At 67.0% G+C, this 16,580-nt stretch overlaps 1 protein-coding gene and 1 long non-coding RNA gene across 2 annotated transcripts; one reads left to right on the forward strand and one right to left on the reverse strand.

The window, feature by feature from the left end:
* Positions 1-257: 257 nt before the first annotated feature.
* Positions 258-16,344, reverse strand: CACNA1F (calcium voltage-gated channel subunit alpha1 F). The gene is made up of 49 exons (XM_087771151.1): positions 16,281-16,344; positions 15,658-15,722; positions 15,165-15,411; positions 14,933-15,038; positions 14,374-14,513; positions 14,145-14,287; positions 13,912-14,064; positions 13,280-13,476; positions 12,916-13,019; positions 12,682-12,836; positions 12,518-12,601; positions 12,333-12,420; positions 12,124-12,150; positions 11,663-11,823; positions 11,353-11,578; positions 11,038-11,245; positions 10,480-10,600; positions 10,187-10,268; positions 10,015-10,069; positions 9,875-9,935; positions 9,670-9,802; positions 8,917-9,046; positions 8,621-8,680; positions 8,420-8,526; positions 7,908-7,995; positions 7,343-7,450; positions 7,179-7,231; positions 5,457-5,603; positions 5,170-5,371; positions 4,913-5,071; positions 4,704-4,814; positions 4,473-4,556; positions 4,295-4,315; positions 4,096-4,224; positions 3,952-4,017; positions 3,754-3,845; positions 3,161-3,320; positions 2,936-3,063; positions 2,750-2,846; positions 2,570-2,672; positions 2,355-2,456; positions 2,134-2,264; positions 1,951-2,064; positions 1,737-1,873; positions 1,521-1,646; positions 1,268-1,428; positions 1,078-1,181; positions 716-988; positions 258-632 (listed from the first exon to the last, which is right to left on the reverse strand). Exons 1-49 carry the CDS (start codon positions 16,310-16,312, stop codon positions 390-392), a joined length of 6,024 nt encoding a protein of 2,007 aa, XP_087627277.1. The 5' UTR covers positions 16,313-16,344; the 3' UTR covers positions 258-389.
* Positions 380-5,298, forward strand: LOC148054045 (uncharacterized). Its single transcript, XR_015707759.1, has 3 exons — positions 380-509; positions 4,329-4,530; positions 5,185-5,298. It is a non-coding gene; the product is annotated as an uncharacterized LOC148054045 (long non-coding RNA).
* Positions 16,345-16,580: the final 236 nt, after the last annotated feature.

Consider the following 16,580-nt stretch of genomic DNA (forward strand, 5'->3'; position numbering starts at 1 on the left):
AACTTTTTTTTTTAGGAAGAACTTTTTTTAGGAAAACCCCTCTTTTTTTTTTTTTTAGGAAAACCCCTCTTTTTTTTTAGGAAAAAACCTTCCCTTTTTTTTTTTTGAGGAAAACTCCTCCCTTTTTTAATGAAAAACCCTCCCTTTTTTTTTTAGGAAAAAGGCGTTTTTAGGAAAAAAGCCATCTTTTTTTTGAGGTAAAACGCTCCTTTTTTTTTTTTTTGAGGAAAACCCCTCCTGTTCTTCTTGAGGAAAACCCTTCTTTTGAGGAAAAACTTTTCTTCGAGGAAAAACCTTTTTTTTTTTTTTTTTTTTTCCTTTCTGAGGCAAACCCCTCCTTTTCCTGGGGCAGCCCCCCCTTTCCCGAGGTGACGCCCCCGTCCCGGCGCCTACAGCCCGCGCACGCAGGCCATCTCGTCGGCCAGCTCCTCCTCGGCCGGCGGCCGCAGCGGTTCCTCGTCGCTGTAGACGGCGGCGGCGGGGGCGGCGGGGCGGCGGCGGGTGAGCAGGTCGGTAGCGGCGCTTTCCATCTCGTCCATCGTCATGTCGCAAGCGTCGGCGATCTCCCGCTTGGCCACGGCCACGAATTTGGGATCGCGGGCGAACAGCCCCAACCCTTCCGAGATCAGCACCTGCGGCGGGGGGGCGGGAAGGCGCTGGCGCCGGCCCGGTGGGCCCGATCCGGCGCCCCCCGCGTCCCCCCCCCGCTACTCACTGCTTCCACCAGGCTGTCGGCGGAGCCGCGGGCCAGCGCCTCCCGAGGGCCGCAGGGCCGCAGGCGGAGGGGGCCGGGGGCCCCGCGCTCCCCCAGGAACCAGCGCGAGAGCGGGGGGAGGCTGCCGCCGCCGCCGCCGCCTTCGCGCCCCACGGGCGGGGGCCCCCCCTCCACCAGGATGAGGGGCGCGTAGAGGACGTGGCCGCGGGCGGGGGCCGTGGCCCAGGCCTGGGAGGAGCCCCCCAGGCGCCACGTCTCGGAGCTGCCGTAGCCCTGCGGGGAGAGGCGGCTGTTGGCGGCGGCGGGCGCGGGCGCGTCCTGCCGTCCGGCGCGCGCGGTGGTGGCGGCGGCGGCGGCGGTACCTGGGGCCGCGCGGGACCCGAGGGGGTGTAGGTGCCCGGGATGGGCTCGTCCTCGCAGCTGCCCTGGCGCCGCAGGCACTGGATGGTGAAGGAGGGCTTCCGACCTGGGCAACGCGGTGGGGCGGGGCTCACCTGAAGACCCGCCCACAACCAACAGACCACGCCCGCAACCCGTAGGCCCCGCCCCTACCTGCGGGGGTGGGAGGCAGGAGCCGCCGCCTCTTGAGCTGCTGCCCTTCCAGGGCGCCGTTGCGGAGGGCGAAGTGCCGGGAGGGCAGCGGCAGCGACCCCCCCCGCGGCCCCTCTCCCGCCCAGCGGCGGGGCTGGGGGGCGGCCGCGCTCCCCGGCGCCCTGGGGAAGGCGTTGGCGGTTGGAGTTGCCCCAGTGACAGGGACACCCCGCCGCGCCGGGGGGGGGCGTAGGGGACGCGGGTGTCGCCGTACCTCTCCCCGCCCCAGCGGTGGCGGGGGGCCGAGCCCTCGGGGTCCTCTTCGTGGCTGCCTTCCCCTGGCTCCTCCCCGTCCTCGGGGGGGGCTGGCTCTTCCTGCGCCCCCCCCTCCGAGCGCCGCCTGCACACAGGGCCGTGGGGACCCCCGTTGCCCCCCCCCCCCCCACCAAGGACCCCCCGTGTCTGGGTGTGCCCCCCCCCAGTGCTGTACCTGCTGCCGAGGCGCTGGGGGCCGACGTGGGGAGGGGGCGCGGGGTCCTCCCCCTCGGTGGGGACCGGGCTGGCGGCTGGGGGGGGCTCCCCCAGGACGGGGGGGCTGGGGGCGGAGCCGTACAGGGTCTCGGGGGCCTGCGGGCAGAGGGGGTGGGGTTTGTTTGGTGGGTGTGACCGGGAGGCGTGGCCTGAAGGGGAGGGGCGGGGCTTACGGCATAGGTCAGCTGCTCCTCCTGGGTGATGGCGGGGCCCTCGTCGCCTTCGAGGTCGCAGCTCAGCGCCCGTCGCATCTCGGGGCCCAGCGCCTGCAGCGTCTGCAGCCCGGCCTGGGCGGGGAGGGGACGTCACCGCTGCCACCCCCGCACCCCCAGCCCCCCACCCCCCCTCCCACCCACCTGGAGCGCGCACTCGTTGCTGGGGCCGGCGTTGGGCCCCAGCATCCCCCGTTCCTTCCGCCGCCGGAACTTGCGGAAATAGTCCTGGATCAGGAAGGTGGCGTAGAACTTGCCGACGGTGACCTCCTCCTCTGGGGGGGGGGGGGGCAAGGCAGGGTCAGGGGTGCCGGGGTCCCCGAGGGGTGACACAAGGACAGACAGACAGACAGACGTTCGCTCACCCTCGGGCGGGGGGATGACCTCATCCAGCAGCTTGGGCTTCGTCCTCTTCCAGATCTTCCTGACCACGGCGCGCAGCTCCTTGTTGGCCACGTCCAGGTTCCCTGGGGGGGGACGACACCCGAATGGGGGGGTGGGGGGGGGTGTGCGCCCCTGCCCTGGCTGTCACACCCCGCTGTCCCACGGGGCGGGGGGGACACCCCCCCCAATTCCCAACCTTCCGTCTTGATCTTGAGGGAGGTGCGGACCAGGGCGAAGAGGGTGGCGTTGAAGGTCACGGTCCCGTCCGAGTTGAGGGGCATGTTCATGGCCACCAGGCGCTGGGGATGATGGGAAGGGGGGGGGGTGAGTGAGCCCAGGCGTCCGGGCGCCCCCCCCGCCAACGACCCCAACCGACCTTGCAGGCGACTCGGTGGGGACAAAGCTTCCCGAAACCCAGCGGGGGCTGGATCCGGCGCAGCAGCGTCACCACGTCCAGGTGCTTGATGCGGCCCCTGCGGCACAGCGGGGTCACCGGGGGGGGGGGGGGCCGGAGACCTGGGTGTCACCCCCCCGGCTTTGGGTGTGCGCGACGGTGACAGACCTGGCGGCGGGGTCGTACTCGGACCAGACACGCTTGAACTCGTCCAGGTGATGGGGGCCCAGGATGGACCAGTCGCGCGTCAGGTAGTCAAAGTTGTCCATGATCACCGCCACGAAGAGGTTGATGATCTGCGGGGGAGGGGTTGCGCCGTTCCGGGGGGGGTCGGGAGCCCCCCGGGGGCCGTGGGGCAGCGCCGCCGTGGGGCAGCGCCGCCGTGGGGCTCACCAGGAAAGCGCAGAGCATGAAGAAGCTGATGAAGTAGACGATGGCGAAGTTGCTGCCGCAGGTGAACTCCTCGCCCGGCCCCGCGTCCGACTCGGGGTCGCAGCGCTTGCCCGGCAGGCTGGCCAGCATGATCTCCTGCCAGGCCTCCCCCGTGGCGCACCTGCGCCCCACACATCGGTGCGACCCTATAGGGCCCCTCCGGACCCTATAGGCCCCCCTCCCCAAGCCCTGGCGGCGTCTCCTGCCAGGCCTCCCCTATAGATGCGGTACAGATGCCCTGCAGGGACGCGTAGGTCTCAGGAGAGCTCTATAGGAACCCCACCGGGACGCCACAGGGACTCTGTGGGGAGGCCACAGAGCACACAGGGACCCTATAGGGACCCCACAAGGACCCTATAGGGATCCTATAGGCCCCCTGTAGTGACCGACAGACCCCAAGGGGGTCCACAGGGACACAATAAAGACCCGGAAGGGCCCCCCCAGATCCCATAGGGAGCCCGCGGGGACCCCAGAGGCCCCCACCCAGATCCTATAGGAAGCCCGGAGGTGTCCCCCCCCGATTCTATAGGGCCCCCATAGGGCCCCGGCCCCACCTGAAGAGCAGCAGCACGGCCTGGGGGAAGGTCTGGAAGTTGTTGTTGCGGTTGATCTGGGTCCCGTCCTGCAGCGCCACCTTCCCAAAAGTCTGGGGCGGGGGGGAAACGGCGGGCTTGCGGGGACGCACGCCCCTCGCACGCCCCTCGCACGCCCCTCGCGCGGAGGGGGCGCGGCTCTCGCACGAGGCCCCTCACCTGCATGCCGATGACGGCGTAGATGAAGAAGATCATGGCGATGAGGAGGGCGACGTAGGGCAGGGCCTGCGGGGTGGCGGAGCAGTGGGGTGAGGGCGCGTGGGTGTCCCCCGGTGTCCCGTCCCCCGCCCCGCGACGCCCCACCTGGAAGGACTTGACGAAGGTCCAGAGCAGGGTGCGGATACCCTCGCCCTTGGACAGCAGCTTCACCAACCGCATCACCCGGAAGAGCCGGAAAAAAGTGATGGAGATACGGGAGCTGTCCTCCGAGCTCTGCGGAGAGCGGGGGGGCGGTGAGGGGCACCCCAAAACTCCCGCACCCCCCCCGAGAACACCCCCGTACCTCACCAACGTGACCCCCGTTCTGTCCCATACAGGCGTCGGGAACCACGGATGGAGACGGAGGTGGATGGAGACAGAGGTGGACGAAGACAGACAGATGTACGCGAGGACCACGGACACGGAGGGAGGGACCCCTCCCCCCCCCCAAAATGTCCCCGGATGCAGAGGACGTGACTCACGTTGACCTCGGTGACGGCGATGTCCACCACGCTGCCCACCACGATGAGGGCGTCGAAGGTATTCCAGGCGTCGCAGAAGTAGTGCTGCGCGCGGGGCGGGGCGGTGAGGGCCCCCCTCCTCGTGCGACGCCCCCGCCCTCCTCGTGCGACGCCCCCCCCCGTGCGACGCCCCCGCCCTCCTCGTGCGACGCCCCCCCCCCGCCCCGTGCGACGCACGCCCCGCCAGCCTACCCGGGGTTTGAAGGCGATGATCTTGAGCACCATCTCGACGGTGAAGAGCCCCGTGAACACCATGTTGAGCAGGTCCATCACGTAGTTGAAGGGCTTGGACTGCTCGTAGTGCTTTGGCGGGGGAAAAGGGGGGGGTCCTTAACCGCCCCCCCCCCCCCAAGACCCCTCAGTGTCCCCAGGCGTCCCCAAATCCCCCCCACCGTCCCCACCTGGACGGCCAGGGCGATGGTGTTGAGGAGGATGAGGACGAACATGATGTACTCGAAGGCGGTGGAGTTGACCATGGCCCAGACGCGGTACTGGCTGCGGTTCTTGGGGATGTACCGCCGCAACGGCTGCGCCTTCAGGGCGTACTCCACGCACTGCCGCTGCGGAGGGGAGGGGGACGGGGACACAGCCGGCTGCCACGGGGCGACAAGGTGACACCGCGGGGGTGACGAGGTGACACCGCAGCGTCCCCAAGCACCTGGTTCTTGTCCAGCTCGCAGTTGCGGTACTCGCTCTCCCCCTGCGCCCGGAAGGTGATGATGACGAAGCCGACGAAGATGTTCATCATGAAGAAGGCGATGACGATGATGTAGATGATGAAGAAGATGGAGATCTCCACCCGGTAGTTGTAGATGGGACCCTGGTCCTCGGCGTTGGCGTCGATGGCCTTGTACAGCAGCCTGGGGCGGGCGGGGGGAGGCGGTGGTCCGCGAGGCGCCACCTCGCGCGGGGGTCGGGGCGTCACCGTCCCCCCGGGTGACTCACGCGGGCCAGCCCTCGAAGGTGGAGACGGTGAAGAGCGCCATCATCCCCGCCAGCACGTTGTCGAAGTTGAAGTCGCTGTTGTGCCACAGGCGCTCCCGCACCGAGGGGTGGGCGACGTCCCCGTCCTTGTACACCAGGAAGGTGCCCCTGGGGGACACACACACAGAGCGGGTAGGGGACAGCCGCGCCGAGGGCTGACACCGCGCCGAGGGCTGACACCGCCCCAGCGCCGCCACGGAGGGCTGCCCGCGGGGGACACGGACACAGCTACAGCCCGCGCTCGCACTCCCTTTGCGCCCTACGAGTACCCTCCGCGTCACCTACACTCACACTCGGGCTACACCACTCACGCTACAGGCCCATCCACACTCAGCCTACGTGCACATCTACAATCCACACTCACACTCAGCCTACACTCACACTCAAGCTAAATTCACTCAGCCTACACTCGCACTCAGCCTACACTCCCATTCAGTCTACACTCAGCCCACACTCACACACAGCTTACGCTCGTGTCCACGCTCCCATCTGCACTCACACTCGCCCTACACTCACATTTACACTCATACTCACCCTCTGTCAACACTCAGATGCAGCCTACACTTACACTCAGGCTACACTCGCATGCAGCCTAAGCTCATGTCTACACTCGCACTCACCCTACACTCGCACTCGGCCTAAACTCACGTTCACACTCACAATCAGCCTACATTCCCACTCAGCCCCACTCACACTCAAGGTACACTCATGTCTGCACTCACACTCAGCCTACACTCACATTCAAGCTATGCTCACATGTCTACACTCATACTCAGGCTACAGTCACACTCAGGCTACAGTCACAGTCCAGCTACTCACACTCGTACTCAGCCTACACTCACACCTACATTCACCCTCAGCCTAAATTCACGTTTACACTCACACTCAAGCAATGTCTCACTCAGCCTACACTCACACTACAGTCACCCTCACATTTAATCTACACTCACTCGGTGTACACTCGCACTCAGCCTAAACTCACAGCTACACTCACACTAAGTCTATGCTCAAGTTACACTCATTCAGCCTACACTCACGCTACACATACTCACCTTACACTCACACTCAAGCTACAGTCACACTCAGCCCACAGTCATGTCTACACTTACACTCAAGCTGCACTCACATGCAGCCTACACTCATGTTTACACTCACATCTACACTCACCCTCAATCAACACTCAGATGCAGCCTACACTTACACTCAGGCTACACTCGCCTGCAGCCTAAGCTCATGACTACACTCACACTCGCACTCAGCCTACACTCACACTCATACCCAGCCTACACTGACCTCTATACACTCAGCCTCACACTCAAGCTACACTCACATCTACACTCACACTCGGCCTACACTCACATTCAAGCTACGCTCACGTCTGCACTCACACTCAAGCTACACTCACACTCAGCCTACACTCACATCTACATTCACCCTCAGCATAAACTCACATCTACACCCACAGGAAGGCTACACTCAAGTTACACTCACTCTGCCTGCACTCACACTCGGTCTACACTCACACTCCATCAATACTCAGCCTACACTCACACTCAGCCTACACTCACACCTACACTCACACTCCCGCCGACACTCCCCCTTCCCTCCCGCTCGGCGCGCACCCTCCCGCTGCACCCCCACCCCCCCCCGGGGACCACCGGGCGCGCGGGGGTGGGGACCCACTTGCACTCCCCGGGCGTGTGCTTGGCCTCGTCGGTGCAGCTGTAGAACTTCCCCTGCGGAGAGGGGGGTCAGGGGTTGGGGACCCCCGCCGTGGGGGGGCTGGGGACCCCGGGGTGTTGGGGACCCCCGCCGCGGGGGGGGTTGTCCCCCGTCCCCCCCCCCACCTTGAAGAGCTGCACCCCGATACAGGCGAACATGAACTGCAGCAGCGTGGTGACGATCATGATGTTGCCGATGGTGCGGATGGCCACGAAGACGCACTGCACCACGTGCTGGGGACAGAGGGACAGGCGGCCGTCGGGGACGGGGGGGGACACAGGCGTCGGGGACACCCTCACCTCAGGGACAGGGGGACACCCGGGACACCAGGACAGGGACACGGTGACACTGGGACAATAGGGACAATTGGATGGTCAGGGAGACCCCGACATTGGGGACACCGGGACGTCAGGAACACCCAGATTTCAGGGACAATGGGGACACCACAACTTCAGTGACACCCGGACACCGGGGACACTGGGACGTCAGGGACAACGGGACATCAGGACAGGAGGACACAGAGACACGGGGACACCCATGCCACGGATGTCACCCGTGCCACCAGCAGCACCACATGCTGGGGGTCCCAGTGCTCCCAGTCCCACCAGTACAGCCCACAGCACACCACAGGCGCTGCTGGGTGCTCCCTGCCCCTCCTCCCAGTGCCTCCCAGTGCTCCCAGTGCCGCACCTTGAGGCCCTTGGCGCGGTTGATGGCTCGCAGGGGCCGCAGGACGCGCAGGACCCGCAGGATCTTCACCACCGAGATGGCGCTGGAGCTGCCGCGGGCGTCGGGGGACACCAGTGCTCCCAGTGCCTTCCAGTAGCACTCCCAGTGCCCTTCCCAGTGCCATTCCTTGTAGCCTCCCAGTACGCCCAGCAGCACTCCCAGTGCCCCCCAGTACTGGTCCCAGTGCCCCCACTGTCCCCAGCGGCGCCCCAGTGCCTTCCAGTGCTCCCAGCAGTGCTCCCAGTCCACCCAGTGGCACTCCCAGTGCCTCCCAGTAACCTCAGAGGCACTCCCAGTACCCCCAGCAGCACCCCCAGTGCCTCCCAGTGGCCTCAAAGGCACTCCCAGTGCCCTCAGTGGCGCTCCCAGTGCCCACAAAGGCACTCCCAGTGGATCCCAGTGCCCTCAAAGGTGCTCCCAGTGCCTTCAAAGGCACTCCCAGTGCCTCCCAGTGCCCCCCCCCCCCCGCTCACTGGATGCCGAAGGAGATGAGGGAGACGCCGACCACCAGCAGGTCGAGGAGGTTGAACCAGTTGCGGCAGAAGGAGCCTTTGTGCAGGAAGGCGCCGAAGGCCGTCATCTGGGGAGGCCGTGAACCCCGACATCGGGCACCCCCCCACCCCGAGGGCCCCCCAAAACCCTGGGGGCCCCCCAAAACCCCTGCCCCCCCCTACCTTGAGCAGGATCTCCACGGTGAAGATGGAGGTGAAGGCGTAGTCGAAGTAGCCCAGGATCTGGGGGGGTGGGGGGGGAAACGGGGTGACCCCCACCCCCCCCCGCATCCCCCCGGGCCCCCCCAAAACCCCCCAGTCCCCCCCCAACCCCCAGAACCCCCCAAAAACCCCCAGAACCCCCCAAACTGCCCCCAGCCCCCCACATTTCTGCCCCCTACGTGGTCACGGGGTGAATTAGCCCCGCCCCCCCCCTTCCCCACCCTCCCAGTTCATCCCAGTTCATCCCAGTCTCCCACGTGGTTGCGGGGGGAGTGGGCGCGGACGGGGTCCTCGGCGGCCAGCGAGACGCTGCTGAGGATGATGAAGACGAGGATGAGGTTGGTGAAGACGTGGTGGTGGATGAGGGCGTGGCACCGCACCCGCAGCCTGCGCCGGGCACGCGTCAGCACCAGTGCTCCCAGTTCCTCCCAGTTTATTGGGAGCCCTCCGCTCCCAGTGCTCCCATTCCCCCCCAGTTTGTGTCCCCAGTCCCCCAGTCTTCTTAGTGGCCCCAGTGCTCCCAGTCCCCCCCTGCTCCAGTCCTCCCAGTGCCCCAAGCTCTCCAGTCCCAGCGCCCCCAGTTTGTGTCCCCCCATGGCCCTTGTATCCCCAGTCCCCACCATGTCCCAGTCCTCCCAGTGTCCCCAGCCCCAGTCCTCCCAGTGCCTCCAGTCCTCCCAGTACCCCCAGCCCCAGTGCTCCTAGCTCTCCCAGTGCCCTCCAGCCCCAGCCCTCCCAGTATCTCCAGCCCCAGTCCTCCCAGTGCCCCTAGCCCATCCTCCCAGTCCTCCCAGTGCTCCCTCCCAGTGCCCCCAGCCCCAGTCCTCCCAGCCCCCCCAGTCCCCCCAGCACTCCCAGTCCTCCCAGCACTCCCAGCCCAGTGCTCCCAGTCCTCCCAGTGCCCCCAGCCCCCAGTGCTCCCTCCCAGTGCCCCCAGCCCCAGTCCTCCCAGCACTGCCTAGTCCTCCCAGTGCCCCCAGCCCAGTGCTCCCAGTGCCCCCAGTGCTCACGGGTTGGTGCTGCCCAGCAGGAAGAAGGCGCTGCCCTCGGGGATCGGCACCACCTTGGTTTTGGGGGGCTCCTCCAGGGGCTCCAGCCGGGGCCCCCCCAGACTGTCCCGCTCCCCCCCGCCCTCCTCGTCACCTGCAAGGGACGCAGGCGTCCGGCCGCCGTCACCCCCGACCCCGCCGCAGCGGCCGGCCGGGCGGCGCTCACCTTCCTCGCTCCCCTCCTCCTCCTCCTCCTCCTCCTCCTCCTCTGGCTGCTCCCCCTCAACCTGGGGAGGAAAAGGGGGGAGGGGGTGAGCGTGCGAGGGGGGAGCGTGCGAGGGGGGAGCGTGCGAGGGCCGCGCTCACCTTCACGCTCACGTCCTGGCTCCCCGCCCCGGCTGCCACCTCCCCGGCCTTCTCCCTGTTTGGGGGGGCAGCGGGGGAAAAGGGGGGGGCTCAGCCGGGGGCCCCAGGCACCCGGGACCCCCCCCCCCCCCCAAAAAAAAACCCCCAGGGGGACGCAGGCGCCCGGGCTCACTTTTTATCGGCCCCCGAGTTGATGTTGTCGCCGTCGGCCAGGTTGTCGACCGCGATGGCCAAGAAGACGTTGAGGAGGATGTCTGCGGGGAGGAAAGGGTTAACCAGTGCTCCCAGTATCCTCCCAGTATCCTTCCCCTCTAGGCTGGGTTCGCTCCTGCTCCCAGTCCCCTCCCAGTTCCCTCTCCGCTTCTCATTCCCAACCCCACCTCCCCAGTTACCCCCTGCTCCCTTCCCTGTTACCCCATGCCCTGCTCCCAGTCCCTCCCAGTGCTCCCAGTACGCCCGGCTCACAGTTCCCACAGATGAAGAGGATGACAAAGTAGACGCAAACGAGCATCCCGGGGAAGACGGGGCCGCCGTAGGCCATGATCCCGTCGTACATCACCGCGTTCCAGTCCTCCCCCGTCAGGATCTGGGGGTCACCCCAAAACCTCAGCGTCCCCCGCCGCCACCAGTACACCCCCCCCCAGCGCTCCCAGTACGCTGCCGCTTCCCAGTCCTTCTCCGTCAGGGCGCAGCGTCACCCTGGAGCGACTACAGGGGGGTCTCCCCACAGGTTTTGGGGTCTCCCGTGGGGTTTTGGGGTCTCCCCACAGGTTTTGGGGTCCCCCATGGATTTTGGGGTCTCCCCATGGGTTTTGGGGCCTATTGAGGCGCCCCACAGCTTTCGGGGTCCCCCACAGCTTTCGGGGTCTCCTCATGGGTTCTGGGGTCCCCCATGGGCTCCGGGGACCCCCCCAGGTTTCAAGCTCCCCCATGGGTTTTGGGTCTCCCCAGGAGTTTCAGGATCCCCCCCAGGTTTCGGGGTCCTCCTCTGAGTTTTGGGGTCCCCCCCGAGTTTCGGGGTACCTGGAAGACGGTGAGCAGCGCCTGAGGGAAGGTATCGAAGGTGCTGCGCTTGGTCTGGGTCTCGTCGAAGCTGAAGCGGCCCCCGAAGAGCTGCATGCCCAGCAGGGCGAAGATGATGATGAAGAGGAAGAGGAGGAGGAGGAGGGAAGCGATGGACTTCATGGAGTTCAACAGGGAGCCCACCAGGTTGCTCAGCGACGCCCAGTGCCTAGGGGACGCTGGGGTTACTGGGAGGACTGGGAAAGGACGGGGAACAGCCGGCGGCGGGGCGTCACCGCGAGGCGTCACCGCGAGGCGGCGGTTGTTCCCCCGCACCTGGTGACTTTGAAGACGCGGAGGAGGCGGACGCAGCGGAGGACGGAGATCCCCAGGGGTTCCATCGCCCCCCGCTCCACCAGAGCTGTTTCCAACACCCCACCGCACACCACAAAACAATCGAAGCGGTTGAAAAAACTGGCGAAGTACCGGGCGGGGCCCAGGGCGTACAGCTTCAACACCATCTCGGCGGCGAACAGCGACAGCAGCGCCTTGTTGGCGTAGGCTTTTTTGGGGGTAACCCGGGCGTCCGGTTTGAGGAACCCCCCAAAAACCTGTCGGGGTGTTGAGGGGTGTAGCGGGGTTGTACCTTGCGTTTGGGTGAGCCAAGGGGGCTGCCCGTGGTGCTCGGAGGCGATGGTGAGGGTGTTGAGGAAGACCAGGAGTAAGACAGTCCAGTAGAAGGAGACGGATTTCACCGCCCCGCGGCACCGTCGGCGCCACAGGCGGTTCAGGCGGCGCAGGCGGTGCCTGGGGGTTGGATTTGGGGGTATGGGGGTGCGGGAGGGGACAGGCGGCCGCGGGGATGGTGTAGTTTGGGGACGGAGGGGAGGCGTTGGGGTTACAGAGACAGGCGGCCGTGGGGACGGTGTAGTTTGGGGACGGAGGGGAGGTGTCGGGGTTACAGAGACAGGCGGCCGTGGGGACGGTGTAGTTTGGGGACGGAGGGGAGGTGTCGGGGTTACAGAGACCCTCGTCAGGTGCTGGGGGGGGGATTTTGGGGGTCCCCCCCTTTGCTTCCACCCCCCCCCCCCGTTGCCCCTCACTCACCAGAATTTCGTCTTTGTGATTTTGCCCCTGAGGAGAAAAAGGCAGAGTCACCCCGAAAGCTGGGGGGGTCCCTGCGGCCCTGGGGGGAGGGGTCCTGGGGGTGCTGGGGGTGTCCCGGGGGCTGTGGGAGGTATTGGGGGGCCATGGGGGGGCCAGAAGGGTTTTGGGGGGCTATGGGGGGGTCGCGGGCCCCCCGTTTCGGCGCTCACAGGCAGCGGTCGCAGGCGGTCGGCTGCGCCTCCTCCTCGCCCACCGTCTCGGTGTTGACCGAGGTCGTCTCGCTGCCGGGGAGGCTGGCTGGGGTGGGGGGTCAAAGGTCAGCGGCGTGCGGGAGGGGGCACCCCGATATCGTGGGGACGCCCCCTCCCCGCGGGGGGGGACGGGGACGCGTCACCGTGGGTTTCGGTGGAGTGACTGGCGTGCCGGAGCCACTTCAGCCGCGGTTTCCGCTTCCCCATCAGGTCCTCGGCGGTCAGGCCTGTTCGGGGGGGACGACGCAGAGATTTTGGGGTGCTGCGGGTTTTGGGGGGGCCCTGTGCTCCCCCCTCCCCCGCTTACGGTGTTTCTCGTGCTCGTCCTCGTCGCCCTCCAGGTCCTCGGCCTGGGTGATCCAGTCCATGTAGCCCCGGAGATCCTCCTCCAGCTGCTGCTTCTCCCTCAGCTTCTGGAAGTCTCCGCGGGCCTTGGCCTTCTCCCGCTCCTTGGAGAACTCCCTTGGGGGGGGACGCACACGCGTGACGCCCCCACGCGCACGCTAACGACACGCCAGCGACACGCTAACGGCGCCCTCACCCGCTCAGCACCCCCAGCACCAGGTTGAGGACGAAGAAGGAGCCGAAGATGACGAGGCTGACGAAGTAAATCCAGGGCAGCTCGTGGCCCATCGCGTCCTGCATCTGTAAGGGGGGGGAGGGGCAGATTTTGGGGTGACAGAGCATTAAGGGGGGGGAGGGGGACCCCAAACCCACCCCTCGGCGGCGCGCGGGGGCGATGCCAGCAACGCTCAGGCGCCAGGAGAGAAGTTTGGGATGGGTTCGGCCCGGCCCTGGCGGAATTCAGGGAGGATTTGGGGGGCAGAAGGATCTGGGGGGCAGGGGAAGGATCTGGGGGGCAGGGGAAGGATCTGGGGGGCAGGGGAAGGATCTGGGGGGCTCACCCAGTAGAGAACGTCGGTCCAGCCCTCCATGGTGATGCACTGGAAGACGGTGAGCATGGCGAAGAAGAAGTTGTCGAAGTTGGTGATGCCGCCGTTGGGACCCTCCCAGCGGCCCCGGCACTCGGTGTTGTTCTGCAGGCAGGCGCGGCCGTGGCCCGAGAAGGCGCAAGGGGAGGGGTCGTCCTCCGATTCCACGTGGGGGGGGGGGGCGCCCCCAAAATGGCGGTTGGGGGGCGACACCCCCAAAATGGCGGTTGGGGGGGGGCCTGGGGTGTTATGGGGTGGGGGGATGTGGGGGGAGCAAAGGGGAGGGCTGGGACCCCCCTCCTGCTGGGGCTGGGGGGGGGTAAAGGGGCTGGGGGGGACAGGGAGGTGGGGGGCAAAATGGGGGGGGGGGGGGCAAAACTGGGGGGGGTGGTGCCATGCAGAGCGAGGGGGGCTTGGGAACACTTGGGGGGGTAGGGGCCCTTACTGGGGGGTCCCTGGGGGGTCCTGGGTGCTGGGGGGGTCTTGGAGTTTAGGGGGGTCAATGGCCCTTACTGGGGCGTCCCTGGGGGGGTCCTGGTCCCTGGGGGGGGGCAGCGGGAACCAGAGTCCTCGGGGGGTCCCTGGAGGTGGGGGGGTCTCCTCACCGGAGCCGATGAAGAAGCAGGTCTTGTGCATGCGGCCGATGAAGAGCTCGAGGCCGATGATGGCGTAGATGATGATGACGAAGAGGACGAGGAGGGCGATGTGGAGCAGCGGCACCATGGCCTTCATGATGGAGTTGAGGACGATGTGGAGGCCTGCGGGGGCAAAAGGAAAGGGGGGGGTGGGTGGCAGGAGAACCCCCCCCCCCCGCGGCCCACCCCAAAGTGAACCTCACTGGGGACGCCGGAGACGAGGCGGAGGGGGCGGAGGACGCGGAAGGCGCGCAGGGCTTTGACGTCGAAGCCCCCCGGTTTCCCGCTCATGTGGTGGGCTTCGCCGGGTTTGTGGGACGCCTGCTCCAGGACGACGCTGAAGAGCCTGAGGGAGATTTTGGGGAGGGGGGGAGGGGCATTTGTACCCCCCCCCCCCCCGCTTGTCCCCCTTCCTCGGGGACGATCCCTCACCCCACGACGACGATGACGAAGTCGAGGAGGTTCCAGCCGTTGCGGATGTAGGCGCTGGGGTGCAGGACCAGCCCGTAGGCGATGATCTTCAGGAAGGTCTCCACCGTGAAGATGATGAGGAAGACGTACTCCACCTGCTCCTGGGGGGGGACGCAGGCGTTGGGGATACCCCGCCCCCACACCCCCCCCCCAGGGGCTCGGTGGGGTGGCCCAGCACCTCCTTCACCCAGGGGACAGGGGCATTCGGGACCCCCCCTTCCCAGCATCCCCTTCTCCCGGCGGCTAAGCCGGGATTAGCGCCCGCCCCGGGCGCCAGGTAAAGCAGCTTAAGGCCGCGCGGCACACGAGCGTGCGAGGGGGACAGGCGCGTGCGCTCCAGGGGACCCAGGCGTCCGGGCACCCCCCCCCCGAGGGAGGAACCCCACAATTCCCAACTCCCTCCGGCTTCGTCAAGCGGCGCCGTTATCCCTTAACGAGCTCAACCAGTGCCGAACTGGGACCAGTTGAGGGCGGTGAAAGGGGGGTGCCCCCGCGCTTTATCCCGGGGGGGGGGCCTCACCAGGTTGTGGTTGGCGGCGTTGGAGTCGTCCTCGGGGAAGGGGATGTAGACCCCCAGGGCCACGCAGTTGGCGAAGATGGTGGCGAGGATGAGGATGTCGAAGGGCCTGGGGTTAATGAAGGGGGGGGGCAGTGGGGGAGGGGGGGTGCCCCCCAAATCTGCCCCCGCCGTGGTCTCCTGGCCGACCCCGGTACCCCCAAAACTTGCGCGTGTCCCCCCGAAACGAACTCACTTCCACTCGACGATGCTGATGGCCGCCCGGCGGAGGGGGTTGTTGAGGCGGAGGCAGAAGAGGGCGCGGGGGGAGCGGTGGACCCCCCCCCCGGAGCCCTGCCCCTTGTGCTTGGGGTGGGGGGGACGTCGGTGACGGTGACCCGGGGGGGTCCCTCCGCCCGCCGCACCCCCGGCGCCTTCGCCTCCCGGCCACCCCGGGGGTTGGCCCGCAGCTTCGGCGAAGGGCGGCAGCTCCTTGGGGGGGCCTGGGGGTCGGGGCGGGGGGGCGGTCAAGGACCCCCCCAAACCCTCCTGGACCCCCCCCAAAGCCCTCCAACCCCAGGACCCCCTGGGACCCCCTGTAAACACCCACGCACCAGGGCCCCCCCATACTCTCAGGGCCCCCCCATCTCATTGGGGCCCCCCATCTCATTGGGGACCCCCCGAACCCCCACTTCTTCCCCAGGACCCCCCCATATCCCCTCCGAGACTCCCCCCCCCCCCCCACTCACCCTCTCCGTCCGACTCTGACATGGTGAGGGGTGGCCGGGGGTTGTTGCCGGAGATCTGGGGGTATCTGGGGGGGTTATTTTAGGGGTGTCCGGTAGGACTGGGGTACCTTGAAGGTACCTACAGGGGCTGGAGGGGGGTGGTTTGAGAGACCCTCAAGGGGATTTGGGGGATCTGTGGGGATTTGGGAGCGTTTAGGGTAAATATCGGGGGTATTTAGGGGGGGTTGGGGGTATTTAGGAAGGTTGGGGGGTATTTAGGGGGGTTTGGGGTTGTTTAGGGGGGTCTGCGGGTGCTGGGGTAGCTCCCGGGCCCTCCCCACAGCTCGTCCTGCGGCCCCCCGGCTCGTCACCGCCGGGAGATTAAGGGCTTAACGAGGACGCGGGGCAGAGACGGGGAGGGCAGCGGGGCCGGGGCACACGCGCGTGCGAGGCGGACAGGGCGCGCGTGCGAGGGGGACAGGGCGCAACCACGGGGATGGGGGGGCACACGCGTGTGGATGGGGGGACAGGGCCGGGACACACGCGCGCGTGTGGGGACGGGGACGCGGACGCGGCACGCGCGTGCGAGAGGGGCCGAGGAGGGGACACGCGCGCGGGAGGGAGGCGCCGCCGCCATTTCTTACCTCGGCTGCCCCTCGCGCCCCATGGACGCCATTTGCTGCCTCGGTGACCCCCGAACAGGCGCCGTTTCCCCTTCATCACCCCTCAAACCCCGTTTTCCCCCCTCAGCTGCCCCTCACGGCCACCATTTCCCCCCCTCACCACCCCTCACGGCACCATTTCCCCTCTCGTCACCCTTCACGGGTGCCATTTCCCCCCTCACAACCAACACTTCCCCCTTCGCCACCCCTCAAAAGCCCCATTTTCCCTCCTCACCACCCCTCAAACCCCACAGCCGCCATTTCCCCCCTCACAAACAACAT

This window comes from Nipponia nippon, unplaced genomic scaffold (genome assembly GCF_047370975.1).
Source record: "Nipponia nippon isolate SJK-2023a ecotype South Korea unplaced genomic scaffold, ASM4737097v1 scaffold_35, whole genome shotgun sequence".
NCBI classification, from domain to species: domain Eukaryota; kingdom Metazoa; phylum Chordata; class Aves; order Pelecaniformes; family Threskiornithidae; genus Nipponia; species Nipponia nippon.

Coding starts and splice junctions, on each gene's coding strand:
- CACNA1F (XM_087771151.1), bottom strand. CDS start 16,312: ATGGCGTCCATGGGGCGCGAGGGGCAGCCGAG. Junction 10,269..10,479: donor CCTCTTCATCTGTGGGAACT/GTGAGCCGGGCG, acceptor TCCTCCCCGCAG/ACATCCTCCTCAACGTCTTC. Junction 7,996..8,419: donor CTCATCTCCTTCGGCATCCA/GTGAGCGGGGGG, acceptor CGCCCGCGGCAG/CTCCAGCGCCATCTCGGTGG.